This window comes from Heterodontus francisci, chromosome 15 (genome assembly GCF_036365525.1).
Source record: "Heterodontus francisci isolate sHetFra1 chromosome 15, sHetFra1.hap1, whole genome shotgun sequence".
In the NCBI taxonomy this organism is placed as follows: domain Eukaryota; kingdom Metazoa; phylum Chordata; class Chondrichthyes; order Heterodontiformes; family Heterodontidae; genus Heterodontus; species Heterodontus francisci.
In genome coordinates, this window is record NC_090385.1 from 89,498,040 (window position 1) to 89,523,938 (window position 25,899).

Sequence of the window (25,899 nt, forward strand, 5' to 3'; positions counted from 1 at the left end):
TAAAAATGAAACTAAAATGGGGGGCTGTCATGCTCTGAAATTACTGAACTCAATGTTCAGTCTGGCAGGCTGTAGTGTGCCTAATCGATAAATGAGATGCTGTTCCTCAAGCTTGCGTTGATGTTCAGTGGAACACTGCAGCAATCCCAGGTCGGAGATGTGAGCATGAGAGCAGGGGGGAGTGTTGAAATGGCAAGCAACCGGAAGCTCAGGGTCCTGCTTGCGGACCGAGCGGAGATGTTCCGCAAAGCGGTCACCTAGTCTGCGCTTGGTCTCCCCAATGTAGAGGAGACCACACTGTGAGCAGCGAATACAGTATACTACATTGAAAGAAGTACAAGTAAATCGCTGCTTCGCCTGAAAGGAGTGTTTGGGGCCTGGGATAGTGAGGAGAGAGGAGGTAAACGGGCGGGTATTACACCTCCTGCGATTGCAGGGGAAGGTGCCATGGAATGGGGACGAGGTGGTGGGGGTAATGGAGGAGTGGACCAGGGTGCCGCGGAGGGAACGATCTCTTTGGAATGCTGACAGGGGAAGGGAGGGGAAGATGCGTTTGGTAGTGGCATCACACTGGAGGTGGCGGAAATGGCGGAGGATGATCCTTTGGATATGGAGGTTGATGGGGTGGAAAGTGAGGATAAGGGGAACCCTGTCACGGTTCTGGGAGGTAGGGGAAAGGTTGAGGGCAGAGCTACGGGAAATGGGCCGGACACGGTTGAGGGCCCTGTCAACAACAGTGGGGGGGAATCCTCGGTTGAGAAAAAGGAGGTCATACCAGAAGCACCATCATGGAAGGTAGCATCATCAGAGCAGATGCGTCGAAGACAGAGAAACTGGGAGAATGGAATGGAGTCCTTACAGGAGGTGGGGTGTGAAGAAGTGTAGTCGAGGTAGCTGTGGGAGTCGGTGGGCTTATAATGGATATTAGTAGACAACCTATCCCCAGAGATGGAGACAGAGAAGTCGAGGAAGGGAAGGGAAGTGTCAGAGATGGACCATGTAAAGGTGAGAGAAGGGTGGAAATTGGAAGCAAAGTTGATAAAGTTTTCCAGTTCAGGGCGGGAGCAGGAAACGGCACCGATACAGTCATCAATGTACCAGAAAAAGAGTTGGGGGAGGGGGCCTGATTAGGACTGGAACAAAGAATGCTCGACATATCCCACAAAAAGACAGGCATAACTAGGACCCATGCGGGTACCCATAGCGACACCTTTTACTTGAAGGAAGTGTGTGGTGTTGAAGGAGAAGTTGTTCAATGTGAGAACAAGTTCAGCCAGGCGGAGGAGGATGGTGGTAGATGGGGACTTGTTGGGCCTCTGTTCCAGGAAGAAGCGGAGAGCCCTCAAACCATCCTGGTGGGGGATGGAGGTGTAGAGCGATTGGACGTCCATAGTGAAGAGGAGGCGGTTGGGACCAGGAAACTGGAAATTGTCAAAATGACGTAGGGCGTCAGAAGAATCACGGATGGAGGTGGGAAGAGACTGGACCAGCGGAGAAAAGATAGAGTCAAGATAGGAAGAAATAAGTTCAGTGGGGCAGGAGCAGGCTGACACAATGGGTCTGCCGTTACAGTTCCGTTTGTGGATTTTGGGAAGGAGGTAGAAGCGGACTGTCCGGGGTTGCGGGACTATGAGGTTGTAGGCTGTAGGGGGAAGATCTCCGGAGGAGATGAGGTCAGTGACCGTCCTTTGGACGGTGGCTTGATGTTCGGTGGTGGGGTCATGGTCCAGAGGGAGGTAGGAAGAAGTGTCTGTGAGTTGGCACCACCCTTGTCTGCAGGTTTGATGACCATGTCGGGGTTAGACCTGAGAGAACGGAGAAATTAAGAAGAAAACTCTTTTCACAAACAGTGGTAAGAATGTGGAGCTCACAACCACAGGGAGTAGTTGAAGCAAACATTATAGATGCATTTAAGGGGAGGCTAGGTAATCATATGAGGGAGAAGGGAATTGAGAGCCACGCTGACAGAGGTTGATGAGGAAGGGAGGAGCCTTAGGTAAAGCATAAATGCTGATGTAGATTAGGTGGGCCTTTTGTGCTATATATTCGACATAATTCCATGTAATTCTATAAAATGTCTGACTTTATTGTACAATTGGGGCTGTGCCTAATTCCTGGGGTAGTGGTAATGTCACTGAGCTAATAATCCTAAGGCCCACGTTAATGTCCTGAAGCCATGGGTTCAAATCCCACCATGGCAGCTGCTAGAAATACTCTGGCAGCATCTGTGAAAAGAGAAACAGAGATAATAGGGGGAATTTTATAATCTCCTCTGTGGCAGGCTTGGAGGTGCCAGAATAAAATTTCCCCGACGTTTTTGGTCTGTGACCAGTTGTGATTCAAGGTCACAGACCTGTAACGTTAATTATGCTTCTCTCTCCACAAATACTGCCAGACTTGATGAGTATTTCCAGTACCTGGTGGTTTTATTTAATTAATTAAATTTTGGATTTGAAAGCTAGGCTCTGTAATGGTCATCGATTGTCATAAAACCCCATCTGGTTCACTCATGTCTTTTAGGGAAGAGAATCTGTTGTCTGTACTTGGTCTGGCCTACATGTGACTCCAGAGCCACAGCAAAGTGGTTTACTCTTAATTGCCCTCTGAAATGGCCTAGCAAGCAATTAGGGATGGGCAACAAACGCTGGCCTTGACAGTGATACCCACATTCCATGAAAGAATAAAAAAAAATACAGACTCTGGGTGATGTCTGACATTATTACACAAACTGGGACTGTGGGAGATGTCTGACCTTACTTTTTTTTTTACTCATTCAAGGGATGTGGGCATCGCTGGCCAGGCCAGCATATATTGCCCATCCCTAATTGCCCTTGAGAAGTTGGTGGTGAGCTGCCTTCTTGAACCACTGCAGTCCATTTGGGGTAAGTACACCCACAGTGCTGTTAGGAAGGGAGTTCCAGGATTTTGACCCAGCAACAGTGAAGGAACGGCGATATAGTTCCAAGTCAGAATGGTGTGTGACTTGGAGGGGAACTTGCAGGTGGTGGTGTTCCCATGAATTTGCTGCCCTTGTCCTTCTAGTTGGTAGAGGTCGCAGGTTTGGAGGGTGCTGTCTAAGGAGCCTTGGTGCATTGCTGCAGTGCATCTTATAGATGGTTCACACTGCTGCCATTGTGCAAGGTGGTGGAGAGAATGAATGTTTGTAGATGGGGTGCCAATCAAGCGGGTTGTTTCGTCCTGGATGGTGTCGAGCTTCTTGAGTGTTGTTGGAACTGCACCCATCCAGGCAAGTGGAGAGTATTCCATCACACTCCCGACTTGTGCCTTGTAGATGGTGGACAGGCTTTCGGGAGTCAGGAGGTGAGTTACTCGCCTCAGGATTCCTAGCATCTGAACTGATCTTGTAGCCACGGTATTTATATGGCTACTCCAGTTCAGTTTCTGGTCAATCGTAGCCCCTAGGATGTTGATAGTGGGGGATTCAGCGATGGTAATGCCATTAAATGTCAAGGGGAGATGGTTAGATTCTCTCTTGTTGGTGATGGTCATTGCCTGGCACTTGTGTGGCGCGAATGTTACTTGCCACTTATCAGCCCAAGCCTGGATATTGTCCAAGTCTTGCTGCATTTCTACACGGACTGCTTCAGTATCTGAGGAGTTGCGAATGGTGCTGAACATTGTGCAATCATCAGCGAACATCCCCACTTCTGACCTTGTGATTGAAGGAAGGTCATTGATGAAGCAGCTGAAGATGGTTGGGCCTCGGACACTACCCTGAGGAACTCCTGCAGTGATGTCCTGGAGCTCAGATGATTGACCTCCAACAACCACAACCATCTTCTTTTGCGCTAGGTATGACTCCAGCCAGAGGAGGGTTTTCCCCCTGCTTCCCATTGACCTCAGTTTTGCTCGGGCTCCTTGATGCCATACTCGGTCAAATGCTGCCTTCATGTCAAGGGCAGTCACTCTCACCTCACCTCTTGAGTTCAGCTCTTTTGTCCATGTTTGAACCAAAGCTGTAATGAGGTCAGCAGCTGAGTGGCCCTGAACCCAAACGGAGCATCACTGAGCAGGTTGTTGCTAAGCAAGTGGCGCTTGATGGCACTGTTGATGACACCTTCCATCACTTTACTGATAATTGAGAGTAGGCTGATGGGGCGGTAATTGGTCGGGTTGGACTTGTCCTGCATTTTGTGTACAGGACATACCTGGGCAATTTTCCACATTGCAGGGTAGATGCCAGTGTTGTAGCTGTACTGGAACAGCTTGGCTAAGGGTGTGGCAAGTTCTGGTGCACAGGTCTTCAGTACTATTGCCAGTATATTGTCAGGGCCCATAGCTTTTGCAGTATCCATTGCCTTCAGTCGTTTCTTGATATCATACGGAGTGAATCAAATTGGCTGAAGACTGGCATCTGTGATGCTGGGGACTGCAGGAGGATGCCGAGATGGATCATCAACTCGGCACTTCTGGCTGAAGATTGTTGCAAATGCTTCAACCTTATCTTTAGCACTGATGTGCTGGGCACCCCCATCATTGAGGATGGGGATATTTGTGGAGCCACCTCCTCCAGTTAGTTGTTTAATTGTCCACAACCATTCACGGCTGGATGTGGCAGGACTGCAGAGCTTAGATCTGATCCGTTGGTTATGGGATCGCTTAGCTCTGTCTATTGCATGCTGCTTCGGCAGTTTGGCACGCAGATATTCCTGTGTTGTCGCTTCACCAGGTTGACACCTCATTTTGAGGTATGCCTGGTGCTGCTCCTGGCATGCCCTCCTGCACTCTTCATTGAACCAGGGTTGGTCTCCTGGCTTGATGGTAATGGTAGAGTGGGGAATATGCCAGGCCATGAGGTTACAGATTGTGGTTGAGTACAATTCTGCTGCTGATGGCCCACAGCACCTCATGGATGCCCAGTTTTGCATTGCTAGATCTGTTCAAAATCTTTCCCATTTAGCACAGTGGTAGTGCCACACAACACGATGGAGAGTATCTTCAATGTGAAGGCGGGACTTCGTCTCCACAACGACTGTGCGGTGGTCACTCCTACCAATACTGTCATGGACAGATGCATCTGCGGCAGGCAGTTTGGTGAGGACAATATCAAGTATGTTTTCCCCTCTTGTTGGTTCCCTCACCACCTGCCGCATACCCAGTCTAGCAGCTATGTCCTTTCGGACCCGGCCAGCTCGGTCAGTAGTGGTGCTACCGAGCCACTCTTGGTGATGGACATAGAAGTCCCCCACCCAGAGTACATTTTGTGCCCTCGCCACCCTCTGCTTCCTCCAAGTGCTGTTCAACATGGAGGAGTACTCACTCATCAGGTGAGGGAGGGCTGCAGGTGGTAATCAGCAGGAGGTTTCCTTGTCCATATTTGATCCGATGCCATGAGACTTCATGGGGTCCATAGTCGATGTTGAGGACTCCCAGGGCAACTCCCTCCCTACTGTATACCACTGTGCCACCACCTCTGCTGGGTCTGTCCTGCCGGTGAGACAGGACATACCCAGGGATGGTGATGGCAGTTTCTGGGATATTGTTTGTAAGGTATGATTCCGTGAGCATGACTGTGTCAGGCGGTTGCTTGACTAGTCTGTGGGACAGCTCTCCCAACTTTGGCACAAGCCCCCAGATCTTTGGGGTGGCACAGTGGCGCAGCGGTTAGCACCGTAGCCTCACAGCTCATCTGAGTACTTCTTAAATGTTGTGAGGGTTCCTGCCTCTACCAACTCTTCAGGCAGTGACAGCAGGGATTTATGAGCTCCCCCTTCCCATACATAGGAACAGCAGTGAGCCTTTTAGCCCCTCAAGTTTGTTCTCTAATTAAATGAGATCATGGCTGATATGTGACCTATCTCCATATTCCTGCCTTTGCTCCGCATCCCTTAATAACAAGAATCTAACAATCTTAAAATTGACATGTGACTGAGCATCCAGTGCCATTTACGGAAGAGAGCTCCAAACTTCTACCAGCCTTTGCATGTAGAAGTGTTTCCTAACTTCACTCCTGAAATGCCATGCTCTAATTTTTAGACTATGTCCCCAGTCCAAGACTCCCCAGAAGTGGAAATAATTTCTCTCTATCGATCAACCCTATCAGCTCCCCTTAATATCTTGAAAACTTGCATCAAATCACACCAGTACCTTTTAAATTCCAGAGAATACAACTTTAGTTTGTCTAATCTCATATGATGAAGGACACCCATCGACAATGAAAAGACATGGGTATCCACCAGAATTCAGAGATGGAGCTCTTGATCTCCATTGGCCAGGAGTGTCTAGAATAGAGATTGAATCTACACCATATGTCTCAGAATCAGGAATACTACATCGGAGCCAAAATCTCACTCCAATATTAAAGGGATAATGTTTGGGCCATAATTTGCCATAGCAGGCCATTTGTTAGTTTTATCCTTACATGGTAGGTTTTTGAGTTTTTTTGCATGACAAGTTGCTGAAAGTGCTAGTTGATAACAGTGCAGTGAGGGAAACTGTGTATCTGGGAGCAGACTGAACGGGGTAAGTCACTGTATATCTCATTAACCAATCAGATTGAAGCATTGTGAAATCAGCAGGACAAGGACTGAGAAATGTAAGTGCAAGTGGGTGAATTTTGTATCAAATCAGTACAGAAAGACAAAGGGAGAGAAAGAAAGATTGGATTAAGACAAAGAGAAAAAAACAGATTGGAAGGAAAAATAAACAAAGTAAAAAGTGTAAATTTTACATTTTTAAAATCTCCGACAATTGAAACCTGAGGAAATGAGATTCCATATTTGTACTAATTCATTTTCAGTGTCAGAGAGGTTGCCTGGTAGAAATTAATGCCTATCACACTGTTAAAAGGGTAGTTAGATTTAAATAGACAAGACAAGACATGTGCAACATGTTCGGTTCGTGTTTACTGTGCAAATGCAACAACTTTGTGTGTCTTGGACAACAGCTATTAGATATCCGCACTTATCCACACACAGGCCCCGTGCCTGAAGCTGATTTATCATTTGTGCACAATTAACGGTGAGCACCATTAAAATCGCCATTAATTTGACAATGAAATCTGGTCCATGATGTTGATTTTCTGGGTAGTAAACTGATGCAGTAGTAGTTCACATGCCATGTGTTGGTTGGCATCGGGTCCATGGGTCTCCAGGGGTTCCTGAAACTCACTAGTGAAAGCACAGGGGCAATTGAGATTTTTGATCAGTTTCATGGAAATACAGCAATAAACACTCAGTACTCTCAGCTGCTTTCTTACCTGCTAGTGCGAAAGAGTCACACTACTTTTGCTGGGAGGCTACTTTTTGCCATTTGGAGGTTTGATCTGGTTGGCATCCTTCCATCTACGAAAGACGAAAGCATTGTCAATTATTGTAAAAACCCATCTGGTTCACTAATGTCCTTTAGGGAAGGAAATCTGCTGTCCTTACCTGGAATAAAATACATGTGACACCAGACCCACAACAATGTGGTTGACTCTTAAATGCCCTCTCAAATGACCTAGCAAGGTACTCAGTTGCATTAAACTGCTATAAAGTGTACGAAAAGGAATGAAACTGGACGGAACACCTGGCATCGACCTAGGCACTGGAAGCGACAATGGCAAACCCAGCCCTGTCGACCCTGCAAAGTTCTCCTTACTAACATCTGAGGGCTTGTGCCAAAATTGGAATAGCTGTCCCACAGACTAGTCAAGCAACAGCCTGACATAGCCGTACTCACCGAATCATACCTCGCAGATAATGTCCTAGACACCACCATCACCATCCCCGGGTATGTCCTGTCCCACCAGCAGGACAGACCCACCAGAGGTGGTGGCACAGTGGTATACAGTAGGGAGGGAGTTGCCCTGGGAGTCCTTAACATCGACTCCAGACCCCATGACGTCTCATGGCATCAGGTCAAACATGGGCAAGGTAACCTCCTACTGATTACCACCTGCCGCCCTCCCTCGGCTGATGAATCAGTGCTTCTCCATGTTGAACATCAATTGGAAGAAGCACTGAGGGTAGCAAGGACACAGAATGCATGCTGGGTGGAGGAACATCAATGTCCAACACCAAGACTGACTCGGTAGCACCATTACTGACCGAGCTGGTCGAGTCCTAAAGGACATAGCTGCTCTACTGGGTCTGCAGCAGGTGGTGAGGGAACCAACAAGAGGGAAAAACCTACTTGACCTTGTCCTCACCAATCTACCTGTCGCAGATCTATCTGTCCATGACTGTATTGGTAGGAGTGACCACCGCACAGTCCTTGTGGAAAAGAAGTCCCAACTTTACATGAGGATACCCACCATCGTGTTATGTGGCACTACCACCGTGTTAAATGGGATAGATTTCAAACAGATCTAGCAACTCAAAACTAGGCAGCCATGAGGCACTGTGGGCGATCAGCAGCAGCAGAATTGTATTCAACCACAATCTGTAACCTCATGGCCCGGCATATCCCCCACTCTACCATTACCATCAAGCCAGGAGACTAACCCTGGTTCAATGAAGAGTGCAGGAGAGCATGCCAGGAGCAGCACCAGGCATACCTAAAAATGAGGTGTCAGCCTGGTGAAGCTCCAACACGGGACGATTGCATGCCAAACTGCGTAAGCAGCATGCCATACACAGGGCTAAGTGATCCCAAAACCAACGGATCAGATCTAAGCTCTGCAGTCCTGCCACATCTAGTTGCGAATGGTGGTGGACAATTAGACAACTAACAGGAGGACGTGGCTCCACAAATATCCCCATCCTCAATGATGGAGGAGCCCAGCACATCAGTGCAAATGATAAGGCTAAAGCATTTGATTCCATCTTCAGCCAGAAGTGCTGAGTTAATGATCCACCTTGGCCTCTTCCTGCAGTCCCCAGCATGACAGATGCCAGTCTTCAGCCAATCCAATTCACTCCACGTGATATCAAGAAACGGCTGAAGGCACTGGATAGTTCAAAGGCTATGGGCCCTGACAACATTCCAGCAATAGTACTGAAGACTTACACTCCAGAACTTGCCGCACCACTAGCCAAGCTGTTCCAGTGCAGCTACAATGCTGGCACCTACCCAGAAATGTGGAAAATTGCCCAAGTAGGTCCTGTACACAAAAAGCAGGACAAATCCAATCCAGCCAATTACCTCCCTATCAGTCTACTCCCGATCATCAGCAAAGTAATGGAAGGTGTCATCAACAGTGCTATCAAGCGGCACTTGCTTAGCAATAACCTGCTCAGTGATACCCAGTTTGGGTTCCAACAGAGCCACTCAGCTCCTGACCTCATTACAGCCTTGGTTCAAACATGGACAAAAGAGCTGAACTCCAGAGGTGAGGTGAGAGTGACTGCCCTTGTCATCAAGGCAGCATTTGACCGAGTATAGCATCAAGGAGCCTTAGCAAAACTGAAGTCAATGGGAATCAGGGGGAAACTCTCGACTGGTTGGAGTCATACCTAGTACAAAGGAAGATGGTTGTGGTTGTTGGAGGTCATTCATCTGAGCTCCAGGACATCACTGCAGGAGTTCCTCAGGAGAGTGTCCTAGGCCCAACCATCTTCAGCTGCTTCATCAATGACCTTCATTCAATCATAAGGTCAGAAGTGGGGATGTTCGCTGATGATTGCACAATGTTCAGCACCATTCATGACTCCACATAATTTGAAGCAGCCCGTGCCCATTTGTAGCAAGACCTGGACAATATCGAGGGATTGGGCTGATAGGTAGGTAAGTAAAATTTGCACACGCAGGTGCCAGGCAATGACCATCTCCAACAAGAGAGAATCTAACCATCTCCCCTTGATTTCAATGGCATTATCATCACTGATTCCCTCATATCAACATACTGGGGGTTATCATTGATCAGAAATTGAACTGAACCAGCCACATAAATACTGTGGCTACAAGAGCAGGTCAGAGGCTGGGAATTTTGCAACGAGTAACTCAACTCCTGACTCCCTAAAGCCTGTCCACCATCTAGAAGGCACAAGTCAGGAGTGGGACGGAATACTCTCCAAATGCCTGAATGGATGCAGCTCCAACAGCACTCAAGAAGCTCGACACCATCCAGGACAAAAATCCCACTTGATTGGCACCCCATCTACCACCTTCAACATTCACCAGCTTCACCATTGACGTACAGTGGCAGCAGTGTGTACCATCGACAAGATGCACTGCAGCAACTCACCAAGACTCCTTCAACAGCACCTTCCAAATCCACAACCTCTACCACTTAGAAGGACAAGGGCAGCAGATGCATGGGAACACCACCACCTGCGTGTGCCCCTCCAAAATTATCTTTCAAAATTCTGTAGATTCTGGCAAGGTTCCTGCAAACTGGAACATGGCAAATATAAACCCACTATTTAAGAAAGGAGGGAGAGAGAAAATGGAGAATTACTGACCTGTTCGTTTGACATCATTAGGTGGAAAAATGTTAGAATCTATTACAAAGGATGTGACAACTGGACAGCTAGAAAATAATAATATAATTAAGCAGAGTCAGCATAGATTTATGAAAGGGAAATCATGTTTGACAAAACTGTTGGAGTTTTTTTGAGGATGTTACTTGTAGCATAGATAAAGGAGAATCAGTGGATGTGATGTATTTGGAATATCAAAAGGCTTTGGATAAGGTCCCACACAGGTGGTTAGTAAACAAAATTTGAGCACATGGGATTGGGGATAATATATTGGTATGGATTGATAATTGGTTAACAGATAGAAAACAGAGTATGAATAAACGGGTCATTCTCAGGATGGCACGCTGTTTCTAGTGGGGTACTGCAAGGCCGGAAGACCGCTGAGGCTGGAACTGTTCATAATCTATGTAAATGATTTGAATGTGGAGACCAAATGTAGTATTTCCAAATTTGCTGGTGACATAAAACGAGATTGGAATGTAAGAAAAGCAAAATACAGCAGTTGCTGAAAATCTGAAATATAAACAGAAAGTGCTAGAAATACTCAGCAGGTCAGGCAGCATCTGTGGAGAGAGAAACAGAGTTAACATTTCAGGTCCGATGAAAGGTCACAGATCTCGTAAATCCTCGGTTTTTCAACCGAGGATCCCCCCCAACTGTGGTTGATAGGGCCCTCAACCATGTCCAGCCCATTTCTCACACCTCTACCCTCACCCCTTCCCCTCCCTCCCAGAACCGCAACAGGGTTCCCCTTGTCCTCACTTTCCACCCCACCAGACTCCAGATCCAAAGGATCATCCTCTGCCACTTCCACCACCTCCAATGTGATGCCGCTACGAAGCGCATCTTCCCCTCCCTTCCCCTGTCAGCATTCCGAAGGGATCGTTCCCTCTGCGATGCCCTCGTCCACTCCTTCATTACACCCACCACCTCGTCTACTTCCCATGGCACCTTTCCCTGCAATCACAGGAGGTGTAATACCTCCCATTTACCTCCTTTCTCCTCACTATCCCAGGCCCCAAACACTCCTTTCAGGTGAAGCAGCGATTTACTTGTACTTCTTTCAATGTAGTATACTGTATTTACTGCTCACAATGTGGTCTCCTCTACGTTGGGGAGACCAAACACAGATTGGGTAACCACTTTGCGGAATACGTCCGCTCAGTCCGTAAGCATGACCCCGAGCTTCCGGTTGCTTGCAATTTCAACACTGCGCCTGCTCTCATGCTCACATCTCTGTCCTGGGATTGCTGCAGTGTTCCAGCGAACATCAACGCAAGCTCAAGGAACAGCATCTCATGTACCGATTAGGCACACTACAGCGTGCCAGACTGAACACTGAATTCAATCATCTCAGAGCATGACAGGCCCCCCCCTTTTTATGTTTAGTTATTTTTTCTTTTTTCTTTTTTATTTGGTTATTTTATTTTAGTATTTTTAGTTTGGTTAGTTTGTTTCTATTGTGCCTACCCACTGTTCCTGTTTTAAATTTTTTTTTTAATGTTCGTGCTTGGAGTGCTTTGTGCTTTACAGTCAATTGACACCCTCTCTGTACTAATGCTTTGTCTTTCAACACACCATTAACATACCGTTTTCCTTTGTTCCATAACCTTCTAGTCAGTTATTCTCTGTGACCTTGTCCTATCAACACCTCTTTTGTTACCTCTTGCCCCACCCCTGCTTTACGTGCTTAAAGCTGTTTACATTTCTAATACTTGTCACTTCTGAAGAAGGGTCACTGACCTGAAACGTTAACTCTGCTTCTGTCTCCACAGATGCGGCCAGACCTGCTGAGTATTTCCAGCATTTCTTGTTTTTATTTCAGGTTTCCAGCATCTGCAGTATTTTGCTTTTATTACAGGAGTAATAATATTACAGGAGGGGGAGTTTAGGGAGTTAGGTAGTAAGTTAAAAAAACAGGACCTCTAGGGTTGTAATCTCTGGATTACTCCCTGTGCTACGTGCCAGTGAGGGTAGAAATAGGAAGGTAGTGCAGTTAAACACGTGGCTGAGCAGCTGCTGTAGAAGGAAGGGTTTCAGATATCTGGACCATTGGGCTCTCTTCAGGGATAGATGGGACCTGTACAAGAAGGACGGGTTGCATCTAAACTGGAAGGGCACTAATATCCTGGCTGCAAGGTTTGCGAGCGTCACTCGGGAGGGTTTAAATTAGTGTGGCAGGGGGGTGGGAACCAGAGCAGTAGGACAGCTAGTGAAGTAAATGAGAAGGACATAGTAAGTAAGGCCAGTAGGACTAAGAGGAAGAGCGGGCAGGGAGATGTTGCAGAGCACAGTGGGACTGGTGATCTGAAGTGCATTTGTTTCAATGCGAGAAGTATAACAGGTAAGGCAGATGAACTTAGAGCTTGGATCAGTACTTGGAAATATGATGTTGTTGCTATTACAGAGACTTGGTTGAGGGAAGGGCAGGATTGGCAGCTAAATGTTCCAGGCTTCAGAAGCTTCAGGCGGGATAGAGGGGGATGTAAAAGGAGTGGGGGAGTTGCATTACTGGTTAAGGAGAATATCACAGCTGTACTGCGGGAGGACACCAAAGAGAGGTCATGCAGCGAGGCAATATGGGTGGAGCTCAGGAATAGGAAGGGTGCAGTCACAATGTTGGGGGTTTACTACAGGCCTCCCAACAGCCAACGGGAGGTAGAGGAGCAGATATGCAGACAGATTTTGGAAAGATGTAAAGGTAACAGGGTTGTAGTGGTGGGTGATTTTAACTTCCCCAATATTGACTGGGACTCACTTAGTGCTAGGGGCTTGGATGGGGCAGAATTTGTGAGGAGCATCCAGGAGGGCTTCTTGAAACAATATGTAGATAGTCCAACTAGGGATGGGGCCATTCTGGACCTGGTATTGGGGAATGAGCCCGGCCAAGTGGTCGAAGTTTCAGTGGGGGAGCATTTCGGGAGCAGTGACCATAATTCCATAAGTTTTAAGGTACTTGTGGATAAGGATAAGAGTAGTCCTCGGGTGAAGGTGCTAAATTGGGGGAAGGCTAATTATAACAATATTAGGCAGGAACTGAAGAATTTAGATTGGGGGCGGCTGTTTGAAGGTAAATCAACATCTGACATGTGGGAGTCTTTCAAACGTCAGCTGATTAGAATCCAGGACCAGCATGTTCCTGTGAGGAAGAAAGACAAGTTTGGCAAGTTTCGGGAAGCTTGGATAACACGGAATATTGTGAGCCTAGTCAAAAAGAAAAAGGAAGCATTTGTAAGGGCTGGAAGGCTAGGAACAGATGAAGTACTTGAGGAATATAAAGACAGTAGGAAGGAACTTAAGCAAGGAGTTAGGAGGGCTAAAAGGGGTCATGAAAAGTCATTGGCAAACAGGATTAAGGAAAATCCCAAGGCTTTTTATACATATGTAAAGAGCAAGAGGGTAACCAGGGAAAGGGTTGGCCCACTCAAGGACAGAGATGGAAATCTATGCGTGGAGCCAGAGGAAATGGGTGAGGTGCTAAATGAGTACTTTGCATCAGTATTCACCAAGGAGAAGGACTTAGTGGATGATGAGCCTTGGGAAGGGAGTGCAGATAGTCTCAGTTATCTCATTATCAAAAAGGAGGAGGTGTTGGGTGTCTTGCAAAGCATTAAGGTAGATAAGTCCCCGGGCCCTGATGGGATGTACCCTAGAATACTGAGGGAGGCAAGGGAAGAAATTGCTGGGGCCTTGACAGAAATCTTTGCATCTTCATTGGCAACAGGTGAGGTCCCAGAGGACTGGAGAAGAGCCAATGTTGTTCCTTTGTTTAAGAAGGGTGGTAAGGATAATCCAGGAAATTATAGGCCGGTGAGCCTTACGTCAGTGGTAGGGAAACTATTAGAGAGGATTCTTCGGGACAGGATTTACTCCCATTTGGAAACAAACGAACTTATTAGTGAGAGACAGCATGGTTTTGTGAAAGGGAGGTCGTGTCTTACTAATTTGATTGAGTTTTTTGAGGAAGTGACGAAGATGATTGATGAGGGAAGGGCGGTGGATGTGGTAGTAAGGCCTTTGACAAGGTCCCGCATGGCAGACTGGTGCAAAAGGTGAAGTCACACGGGATCAGAGGTGAGCTGGCAAGATGGATACAGAACTGGCTCTGTCATAGAAGACAGAGGGTAACAGTGGATGGGTGTTTTTCTGAATGGAGAGATGTGACGAGTGGTGTTCCGCAGGGATCAGTGCTGGGACCTTTGCTGTTTGTCGTATATATAAATGATTTGGAGGAAAATGTAGCTGATCTGATTAGTAAGTTTGCAGACGACACAAAGGTTGGTGGAGTTGTGGATAATGATGAGGATTGTCAGAGGATTACAGCAGGATATAGATCGGTTGGAGACTTGGGCGGAGAAATGGCAGATGGAGTTTAATCCGGACAAATGTGAGGTAATGCATTTTGGAAGGTCTAATGCAGGTGGGAGGTATACAGTAAATGGCAGAACCCTTAGGAGTATTGACGGGCAGAGAGATCTGTGTGTACAGGTCCACAGGTCACTGAAGGTGGCAACGCAGGTGGATAAGGTAGTCAAGAAGGCATACGGCATGCTTGCCTTCATCGGTTGGGGCATAGAGTATAAAAATTGGCAAGTCGTGTTGCAGCTGTACAGAACCTTAGTTAGGCCACACTTGGAATATTGCATGCAATTCTGGTCGCCACACTACCAGAAGGACGTGGAGGCTTTGGAGAGGGTACAGAGGAGGTTTACCAGGATGTTGCCTGGTCTGGAGGGCATTAGCTATGAGGAGAGGTTGGAAAAACACGGATTGTTTTCACTGGAACGACGGAGGTGGAGGGGTGACATGATAGAGGTTTACAAAGTTATGAGCGGCATGGACAGAGTGGATAGTCAGAAGCTTTTTCCCAGGGTGGAAGAGTCAGTTACTAGGGGACATAGGTTTAAGGTGAGAGGGGCAAAGTTTAGAGGGGATGTGCGAGGCAAGTTTTTTTACACAGAGGGTGGTGAGTGCCTGGAACTTGCTGCCAGGGGAGGTGGTGGAAGCAGATACGATAGCGACGTTTAAGAGACATCTTGACAAATATATGAATAGGAAGGGAATAGAGGGATATGGGCCCCGGAAGTGCAGAAGGTGTTAGTTTCGGCAGGCATCAAGATCGGCGCAGTCTTGGAGGGCCGAATGGCCTGTTCCTGTGCTGTACTGTTCTTTGTTCTTTGAGTAAAGATGTACTGCTGCAATTGTATAGAGCCTTGGTGAGACTACACCTGGAGTATTGTGTACAGTTTTGGTTTCCTCATCTAAGGAAGGATCTACTTACCATAGAGGGACTGCAACAGAGGTTCACCAGACTAATCCCTGGGATGGCAGGATTGTCTTATGAGGAGAGATTGCAGATACTGGGCCTGTATTCACTATAGTTTTGAAAATGAGAAGTGATCTCATTGAAACTTACAAAATTCATACAGGGCTCGAAGGGTGGATGTAGATAGGATGTTTCCCCTGGCTTGCGAGTCTAGAACCAGGAGAGACAGTTTCAGAATAAGGGGTAGGGTATTTAAGACTGAAATGAGGAGGAATTTCTTCACTCAGAGGGTGGTGAATCTTTGGAATTGTCGAACCCAGAGGGCTTTGGATGCTCAATCACTGAGCATGTTTAAGCCAGAAATCGTTGGATATCCAGATGCCAATGACATCAGAGGATATGGGGATAACACCGGAAAGTGGAGTTGAGGTAGGTGATCAGCCATAATCTAATTGAATGGCAGAGCAGGCTCGAGGGGCTAAATGGCCTACTTCTGCTCCTATGTTCCTATGGCTTGCCCTGTGATAGACCGAGGGAGAGTCCTCTGTAGTTGCTGCATTCAGTCTTGTCTCACTTCAACACATGCAGGTCATAATGACAACAGACACAAGGGAGGTGAAATTGGGATCAGTAGTAATTGTTTTTTGGAAGCTACTTGGCCCTTTGAGGTTTGAAAATGGCATCCACAGAGCACACGCACACACATTTCTGACTGCAGTTTGCCGTACATCATATTGGTAAAAAGGGTTAGAGCATACATACCTGGGGCTGGATTTTCCAAGTCCTCGATGTTGTGATATGTGACGGGGGGGTGGTGCTTGAACGTGGCTCCGGATGAGGCCCGCCACGGACCTTGTCGCCGCAGGGCCAAGCCCGATCCTCCCAGAGGTGGCGAGGCACTGTGGCAGCCACCCCCACTGCTGGGCGACAGGACCACAATTTAAATATACAAATGAATAAAATTAATGAATTTACATACAGTTACCTCCAATTTCGATGGCCCACCATGATCTTCGGCGCAGCCGGCGGCCCTCCCACGCTTTCAGATCTTCGTCCAGGGAAACGCGGCACCACACTGGTGGGGAGGGTGTGCAGGCATCAAATAAATGTAATGGGTGTAAGGGATGGCGGGAAGGGTTGGACCTTAAACTTTGTGCAGTTTGTGTGGGGAGGGATGATCAGATGTAAAAGGTAAGTGTTTTGTGGGGGAAAGGGCAAATAATTTTTATGGGGGGAGGGAGCTGGGAAAAGGGCATTAGAAATGTATTTATATTATCTTGGAGGTTAGGAATTTGAATATTTAAATTGGGCAGCAGGCAGGCTGGCCTTTAAAAAATGGACCAGTGTCTGCGCACGGGCAATTAGTGCCATTACCAGGGACAGACAGTCCACTTCCTCTGCGAGATTGGGCGGGGGGAGTGGCGGGCCACTGCGCTTGAGATTGTGGTGGCTGTTTGGTGTGCAGGCTGCTATTTTTTGAGCTTGGCGGCGGGCTCTTAAAATCCAGCCCCTAATGTCTGCTGGTCATATGGAGCAGGCACATTATGATGTTAATCAGTGTGCACTGCTGATCTGATACAAGCACTGCCATTCTGGAACTTCACACTCTCTCAGCCTCACTCAGCTGAACCCGGGGTTTAGTAGCATGAAGGACTTTCATAGAGCTACTAAAAGGGTCCAGCAACTACTCACAAGTTAGTTGTTGGATTATTTCTTCTGGTTGTTGTTACAATTCCACATGTTTTTGCTGCTTTCCATATTTGCTTCAAGTTTTAAAAAGTGCTCAGGGAGGGGTGCGGCAGCTGCTGAAGTGCTTTTTGCTGATTTCAAAGCTTCTGTACAAACTACTGGCTCCCAGACATGGTTGCACTGGCAGGACTTCCTGTTGGAATTGAGCATGACTGAGAGAATGAGCAGTGGCCACGCAGAGCAGGACAAGCTACTGAAATGGGGAGGAGGAGGAGGAGGGTAGAAGGGCTCCAAGCAGAAGGATATAACCCCCCAGGGATTTTCAGGGAACAAATCTTCAACCTGAACTTCAGCGACGAACAATGTTTGAGACATCAGTGCTTCACTAAGGAGGTCATCACTGAAATCTGTTACCTGCTGTCGCCACGACACCAACCTCAGAACAGAGCAAGGATCACATTATGACTGTGAAGGTGACTGTGACTATGAATCTTTATGCATCTGGCTCCTTCCAGGCAGCTACTGTAACTATTAGCAACAGTTAGGAGTGCAGTGTTGCATAAGGAAGTTCACCGAGCCTCTTGATTCAAAGAGAGATAAGTTTATTTCGCTCCCTCTTGCCAGAGAGAATGAGGCAGAGTGAACACGAGGATTTCCAGTATTGCACACTTCCCTATGGACCCCATTGACTGCATGTACATTGCTTTGTGTGCACCTCACGTCAACTCTGCCTCGTATCTGAAACTAAAAGGATTCCTCACCCTAAACGTGCAACTGGTGTGTGACATCGGAAGTACATCGTGCAGGTTAATGCACGGTAACCTGGCAGCAATCATGATGCATTCATTCTGTGGCCATCGACTGTGCCAGCTGTAGTTCAGCCACTGCTGCAGATCAAAGGAAGGCTACTGGATGAGAAGGGCTATCGACTGTTGGCAATCCTCATGACTCTGGTTTGTACCCTGTGCACACATGCTCAGTGTACTTACAGGATAGTCTCACCAGAGTGGGCAGTCACAAGGGAGTGTCCCTGGGAGTCCTCAACATTGACTCCGGACCCCATGAAGTCTCATAGCATCAGGTCAAATATAGGCAAGGAAATCTCCTGCTGATTACCACTTACTGCTCTGAGCAAGCGCAGGCTAATCATGCAACATGATCCCCTCACTCATTTTTGGGGTCCATGCAATTTAATCCCCATGGAATGTAATTGTAGCTATGGGGAGCAATTAAAACTTTCACCCATGATCCACAAGGTTGTCATAAACAGAGGTCTAGGACCATGTGTTACCAGAGGGTCATGTGATACCCATAAATTTGGGCCCCAAAGTTCATCAGTTGATTCTGTAGAAATGACAGCATCATTCCCAATGAAATGTAATTCTAAAACACATTCCACATTTTCTAGATCCACTCTGCAATCTCACTCTGGATGATGGATATTTTGAAATAGTTAATACAACATGGCTGCATGCAAACAATGAAACTTGCCCAAATGGATCAGAAATCTACATTCCTCACCAGGGTCCAAGTGAGCAATACTGGGAGTAAGTAAATTACTACAGATGTGGGGAGGTGGTGGCATAGTGGTAATATCACTAAACTAGTCCAGTCTAATGCTCAGGGGACATGGGTTTGAATTCTACCACAGCAGATGGTAAAATTTGAGATCAATTAATAAATCTGGAATTAAAAGCTAGTCTAATAGTAACCATGAATTGATTGTTGTGAAAACCCAACTGGTTCACTGATGTCCTTTAGGAAGGAAATCTGCTGTCCTTACCTGGTCTGGCCTCTATGTGACTCCAGACCCACAGCAATGTGGTTGACTCTTAAAATGCACTCTGAAATGGCCGAGGAAGCCATTCAGTTAAAGGGCAATTAGGATGGGCAATAAATGCTGGCCTTGCCCAGTGATGTCGACATCCCACAAAAAAACAAATAAAAAACAAACCTATAACCTGCACAGTTGTACCAGTAGCTTCCTCTTGGGAAGGTTAGTTGGGTGAATATCCTGTTTAATGAGGGAAAACTGTTTGATTTCATAGAGGTACTATTTACATCATACATTTGTTACAAAATATCATAAGACCCTTTAATAAATTAACAGCTCCCTGGTTTCTAACACTCCCAATTTACTTTAACAATATTTAGACAGTGAAACCTTTATTGAACATTTTTTCCTTTCTTTTTCATCAAGAAAGAATTCCTAAACATAAAATAGTTCAAGTTACCTGTGACTGACATCTCTTTCTTGTGTTTTTAATTGAATGCAGTATTGTGTTTAACCCATGAACCTGAAAACTGAATTATAGAAAGTTTACGACACAGAAAGAGGCCACTTGGCCCATCGTGTCTTGTGCCGGCCGATAAACAATCCACCCATTCTAATCCTACTTTCCAGCATTTTGTCTGTAGCCCTGCAGATCACAGCACTGCCACCCCTTCCACCTGCCCATCTTCATTTTCTAAAACTAAGTCTAAAACTGAACCCTCTTTTGTCGGACTTGCTACATACTGGTCAAAAAATTTCTCCAAAATGTACCTCAAGATTTCTGCTCCCTCAATAGCTTTCACTTAAAACTATCCCAGTTAATATTGGGGTAGTTAAAATCCCCTACTATGACTGTCCTATTGTTCTTGCACTTCTCAGAGATTTGCTGACATATCTGCTCTTCTATCTCCCTCTCCCTGTTTTGGGGTCTGTAGTACACTCCCGGTTGGTTGGTCAATTTTTTCCTTAGCTCAATTCATACGACCTCATTTGATGAACCTTCCAATATATCATCCCTCCTCACAGCAGTAATTGGTTCTTTGACCAAAATTGCTACTCCCCCTCCTTTCTGATCCCCCTCACTATTGCGTCCGAAAACCCTGTAACCAGGAACATTGAGCTGCCTTTCCTGTCCCTCCTTAAGCCATGTTTCAGTAATAGCTATGATATCATACTGCCACGTGTCTATCTGTGCCCTCAGCTCATCTGCTTTATTTGCGATACTCCTTGCATTGAAATAAATACCCTTGAGTACTGCCAAGCTCAATTTTTTATTTTCTAACCTTTGTTTCTTCTGTCTTCCAGACTCATCCATTAATTTTCATTTCTGATTTTTTCCCAACTGAGTCTGCCCTCAGGTCCCCACCCCCCTGCCAAACTAGTTTAAACCCTCCTCACCAGCACTAGCAAAATTACCTGCAAGGGAATCAGTCTTGGCTCTGTTCAGATGCAACCTGTCTGGCCTGTAGAGGTCCCATCTCCCCCAGAGCTCATCCCAATCTCCCAGGAATCGAAAGCCCTCTCTCCTGCACCATCTTTCCAGCCAGACATTCACCTGTCTTATGCTCCTATTTCTATACTCACTTGTGCGTGGCACTGGGAGTTATCTGGAAATTACTACTTTTGAGTTTGTGCTTGCTCATTGCTTACCTAGCTCCCTAAACTCAGACTGCAAGACCACGACCCTATTTCTTCCTACGTCGTTGGTTCCGATGTGGACCATGACTGCTGGCTGTTCACCCTCCCCCTTCAGAATGCTCTGCAACCACTCAGTGACATCCTTGACCCTGGCACCAGGGAGGCAACACACCATCTTGGATTCATATCTACAACCACAGAAATGCCTGTCTGTTCCCCTGACTATTGAATCACCTATCACTATGGCTCTTCCAGTCTTCCCTGTACCCCTCCCCCCACCCCCGTGCAGCTGAGCCACCTGTGGTGTCATGGACTTGGCTCTGGCTACACTCCCCAGATGAACCATCACTTTCAGCAGTATTCATAACTGAATACCTGTTGGATAATGGATGCACTCAGGGGTCTCCTGCACTACCTGCCTATTTCTTTTTGACTGCCTGGCAGTCACCCATTCTCTCTTTCCCTGTTTTCTCAAGCTATGGGGTGACCACATCTATAAATGTGTTATCCATACAGCCCTCATCCTCATGAATGCACCGCAGTGTCGCCAGCTTCCGCTCGAGTTCCAAAACCTGGAGCTCAAGCTACTGCAGTTGACAACACTTCCTACACAAATGGTTATCCAGGATATGGGAAGCATCCTGCATCTTCCACATAGCACAGGAGGTGCATTCTCGAGGTTGAAGCAACCCTGCCATTCCTTTATTTATTAGTTGACCCTTTGCTACTGCTAAAAAAGGAAATGTTACCTATACTAAAACATCTTAAAACTCTTAATAAAACCTTACTAGTACTCATGAATTCTGCTACTAATCAATACAGTAACTAGTTAAAATACACCTTATTCAAAAAAGATGATATTCACCAGCTACTCACTTGTTCCTTATTATTAATACTTAATTTTTTTCCCTCATTTGTAGTCTGCTAGTTGTTGAGACATAGTCCCTAAGCTGCAAAAGTCACCAGCCAATCACCTACCTGCTTCCTTGTGAAGTCACACCTCTTTTTTTTCTCTTTCCGAATGTGGGCTCCAACTGGTTACAGGTGACAGCGAGTCCGGCTGGTCTCGCTGATTATAGGCCAACTGGTCTCACTGATCCGACTGAACTCTCTCCTTCCTTCTCCTTGCTGTTTCTAGCCCTGCTGATCTCTCTGATTCATGCTGCTCCGACTGAACTCTCTTCTTCCTTCTCCTTGATGTTTATAGTCTGGCTGGTCTCGCTGATTCGTGCTGCTCCGACGTTGAGAACTGATGAGATTCCCTGGAGAGCTGACTTGAAGGAGTTCCTGATGGTGCTTCATTTACTACCTTACAATGCACTGTTAAAACTACCTGGTTTAGTCACTGTACCTCCCAATGAGTTCAGCTCCTTCATTTTGTTCAACATGGTACCTGTTCCCAGACAGTTCTGTGTGGGAACAGGTACCATGTTGAACAATATGAAGGAGCTGAACTCATTGGGAGGTACAGTGACTAAACCAGGTAGTTTTAACAGTGCATTGTAAGGTAATAAATGAAGCACCATGAGGAACTCCTTCAAGTCAGCTCTCCAGGGAACCTCATCAGTTCTCAATGTGTGAACAAAGCCTTTTATTTAAAAACAAACAATAGGAATGGTGATAGAAATCATAAAGGATATCAAATTTCATCTCAATTCTTGGTAGCAATTCACTTATAAAAAAACAAAATTTAAATTGGATATTTTTCAAATCCATGTATATTTTACTTAATACTGTGATGCTTAGTATCGAATGGTGACTGTGTGCAATTCTTATATGCAAGGTTTTCTGTTGTCATTTTATTTAGTAAAGTGGTTTTATGCCGTACCAGTTCAATGGATGAGACTGGGGAGATCGTCTGGTATTTAGCCCTCTGCCTGCTTCTCGCCTGGCTGATAATTGGGACAGCGCTATCTAAAGGAATCAAATCTTCAGGAAAGGTAATGGTGATGAATGGAATTAAAACTCGTTAAAAAGTACAGATTTCTGTAACTGTGGAACCTGAGGTGAGCCACCCTCGGACAAGTGGTGTGGGTTTGCCTGGTCAGTATATTTCTTACACTAACTGTTCCTTAGGAATGTGCCATGTCTTGGTGATGAGATAAGAAGAGTGTTGTTGAAGCAGAATGTACTTTTCTGTCTCACGCTGTGGACTGCAATATCAGCTGCAAGGCCAATGGTGAGATAAATGTGTAAATGAAGGATTGAAATAATGCTGTATCCCATTGGAATAGAGCAAATGCTCAACTGCAGTATCATTGGTGTCTTTGAATGCAAATTAAGGATTGAAATTATTATTGTAAGACTGTTAGTTACAGAATACTATAATTGCCACTGTTTTGCGGAAACTCTTTAGAACATTACAGTGAGCCCCACTGTGGGGCGCGCTGTGGCTGTTCTCTTTGTGCACAAGTCAATAAAAGTCGGTTGCGAGTACTTACCGTGCCAAGTCTGTTTATGTCACAACATAACAATAAAACTAGAATATATAAATCATTTGTGAAGTGGGCTGGTTTATCCCATAGATGATGTTAATTCTTTGGAAAGTGTGAGATCCATAATTCCTGAGCACTGCAGGCCTGACTGAGATCTGAAAATCTTTCTCCTGAGTGAAAGAACGGCAGCAATTCCCCAAACCCCTGAAATGTGTCCCTCATTCCAAGGGTTTCTGTCAGTGATTCAAGACTTTGGGTGAATTTCCAATTACTCTGGAAGGCTGGGCAGGGCTGGATAAATGATTGAGCTGATTAGGGTCATGGTTTTATTTGAATGAAATAAGATATCTCAACAAGGAAAATGGTAAGAAACCTGAGGAATAAATGTGAGGAGATAAATATATTCAACAGTCTGTTTTATTCTTTTGTTTAAATGTGTTACTTTCCTAAATATGGGATATAAATAAGTTAGAATTCTGATGTGATATTTAAATTCAGAAACAATACGTAGCTCAGTTAAATAAACCCTTCATGTAGTTACGCCTCCTTCAATAATCTTCTGGTTCATTCTCTGCATTGATTACAATCTGGTTTGCCATTCAATTGGATTCAATATTATAAATGTTCTACCAGCAACACAGGAAAATCTAACAAGCTTCTCTCCATGGTCAGGTGGTTTATTTCACAGCGACATTCCCTTATGTGGCTCTGACCATACTCCTGATCCGAGGTGTTACACTGGAGGGAGCCGATAAAGGAATTGAATTCTACATTGGAAGGCAGTCAGATTTCTCAAAACTGGCTGATGCTGAGGTAAATACAACAATGTAATTGATTGAATTTTACGTGTATTTTTTAGTGAAATTGTTTAATGTTTCTCTTATTTTTTGTCTGTAATAGTAAATTTAAAATCTGAGTGTTGCTTTTGCATTCTTGTTTAAATGTGGGAAAACTAGTTCAGGTATTGCCAAGTTTTAACCGAGATCTTGGGCTGAATTTTACCAGCGCTCTGGAGACTGGTTGGGAGGTGGGAAGGCTCCTAAAATGGCAGTGGAAGGTACTGGAGGGAAGTCCGACATCTTCCAGCCTCGACAGGATATTCCCAGAAGCAGTGAAGCCACCCACTGACTGGAGACAGGCGGTTTATTAATTCAATTAATTGGCCCATTAACAGCCACATTCTACCCCATCTGGCATTTTACTGGTGTCGGGCCCGGCCTCCGCCACGTGTGGAGATCGCCAGGTATATTGAGGTGCTCTCCCAGGGGGTTTCCAGGGAAGGCCTTCCTTTATAGCATTTTCATGGCCCATGGATGGGCCCCCCCAATGACAATGGCTGCCCCCTTGGCTCAGACGCCGCCGCTGGAGCGTTCACTCCTCTGATTGCCGGGATCTGCCTGCTGGAATTGGCACAATAAAAAAAAACTCTACCTGCCCTTCGAGGGCAGCTCAATATGAAGGCACCCTCTCCTTCACCCTGCATCCTTAGTAGTAGTCACCTCTATTGATGGCAATGCCAAGGCTGTCAAGCTGCTGGCCTTCTGATTGGGCTGGCACCTCTGAGAGGCGGGTTGATGTTCTTAATTGGATGTTGGTCCTGATGAGCTGCCATTCTTAATTGGCCACCATCAGTAATATCACCCCTGGGGTTTCACCATCTGTCCGCGTGGGCCCAGGACCAGCTTTCGGTCCCAGCAGTTGGGCTTCCAGAACTCACGTAAAATCCCAGCCCTTGTGTTTAATTCCAATGAATTACTTTACAGCTTTTATCATCTTGATGTTTACAGGTGGGAACAGATAGCAAGGGCTGTGATGGGAATAGAAAAGACGGGATGCAATTGGATGAGATGGAGTGACAAGGAATGGGATGCAATGGGATTTCTTCTTGATGCCCACTTCTTTTTGAAACCTTGAAACAGATTTAGTAATAAGATATTTTGGTAAAATGCCTCATCAATCTATCGGGTAAATATTGGCATAAAATTGGCAGTAGCAGGGTAATGAAAAGTGCCCACTCTTCATTAGACTTGTCCTTACACATTTAATGTCAATGATATTTGGTGCTTCAAGTAGCTGGAAGTGGGAGATGGAAACGGCACAACATCATCTGCATCTGGGATCTGAGTGAACATGGAAAGCAACTGAGTATCTCCTTAACCAATCAAATTGTAGTATTGTGAAATGACCAGCACAAGGACTGAGGCAGAGAAAGAAGTTTAAGTTAGAGTGAGTGAATTCAATGTCAAATCAGGTACAGAAAGAGAAATAAAGAGAATTCTTTTTGAAAAATTAACTTTTTCTCGATCTCCAACAATAATTATACCCTGACTCCACAACTGTAACAGTTAATTTTAAGAGCTAGAGATATTGACAGATAGTAATTAATACTTAGCATGCCATTAAAAGACTACATAGATTTGAAATGACTTAAAATGAATTTCTATGGTTTGTATCTATAATGCAAGTACAGGAACTTCATTCCGCTCTATGTATGTAAATGGTGCAGCAAACTGAGATGCCTTTTTTGTGAATTTAACAGCGGAGTGGTGCATATCCGAGAGCAACTTTTGGAATTCTCCATTTAATCCAAATGTGCTGTGGCATTTGCATATAAATAATAATGCCACTATTAGCCTCACCATTACTTTGACAGCATTCTGATTGATTTCCATTGAAAGTATTTGCCCTTTATTTCCACAATCAAAATCAACCTCTATGTATGTAGATTACGCA

The 25,899-nt window shown here is 45.7% G+C and overlaps 1 protein-coding gene across 4 annotated transcripts in view; it reads left to right on the forward strand.

Moving 5' to 3' along the window:
- Positions 1–25,899, forward strand: part of LOC137377778 (sodium- and chloride-dependent neutral and basic amino acid transporter B(0+)-like) — a 109,359-nt gene that overhangs the window by 46,932 nt on the left and 36,528 nt on the right. For all 4 annotated transcript variants that reach the window (XM_068047822.1, XM_068047823.1, XM_068047825.1 and 1 more), the window contains 3 exons: positions 18,728–18,866; positions 22,539–22,671; positions 23,839–23,979. In XM_068047822.1, coding sequence (XP_067903923.1) covers positions 18,728–18,866; positions 22,539–22,671; positions 23,839–23,979 — 413 coding nt within the window. The remainder of the gene's footprint in view (positions 1–18,727; positions 18,867–22,538; positions 22,672–23,838; positions 23,980–25,899) is intronic.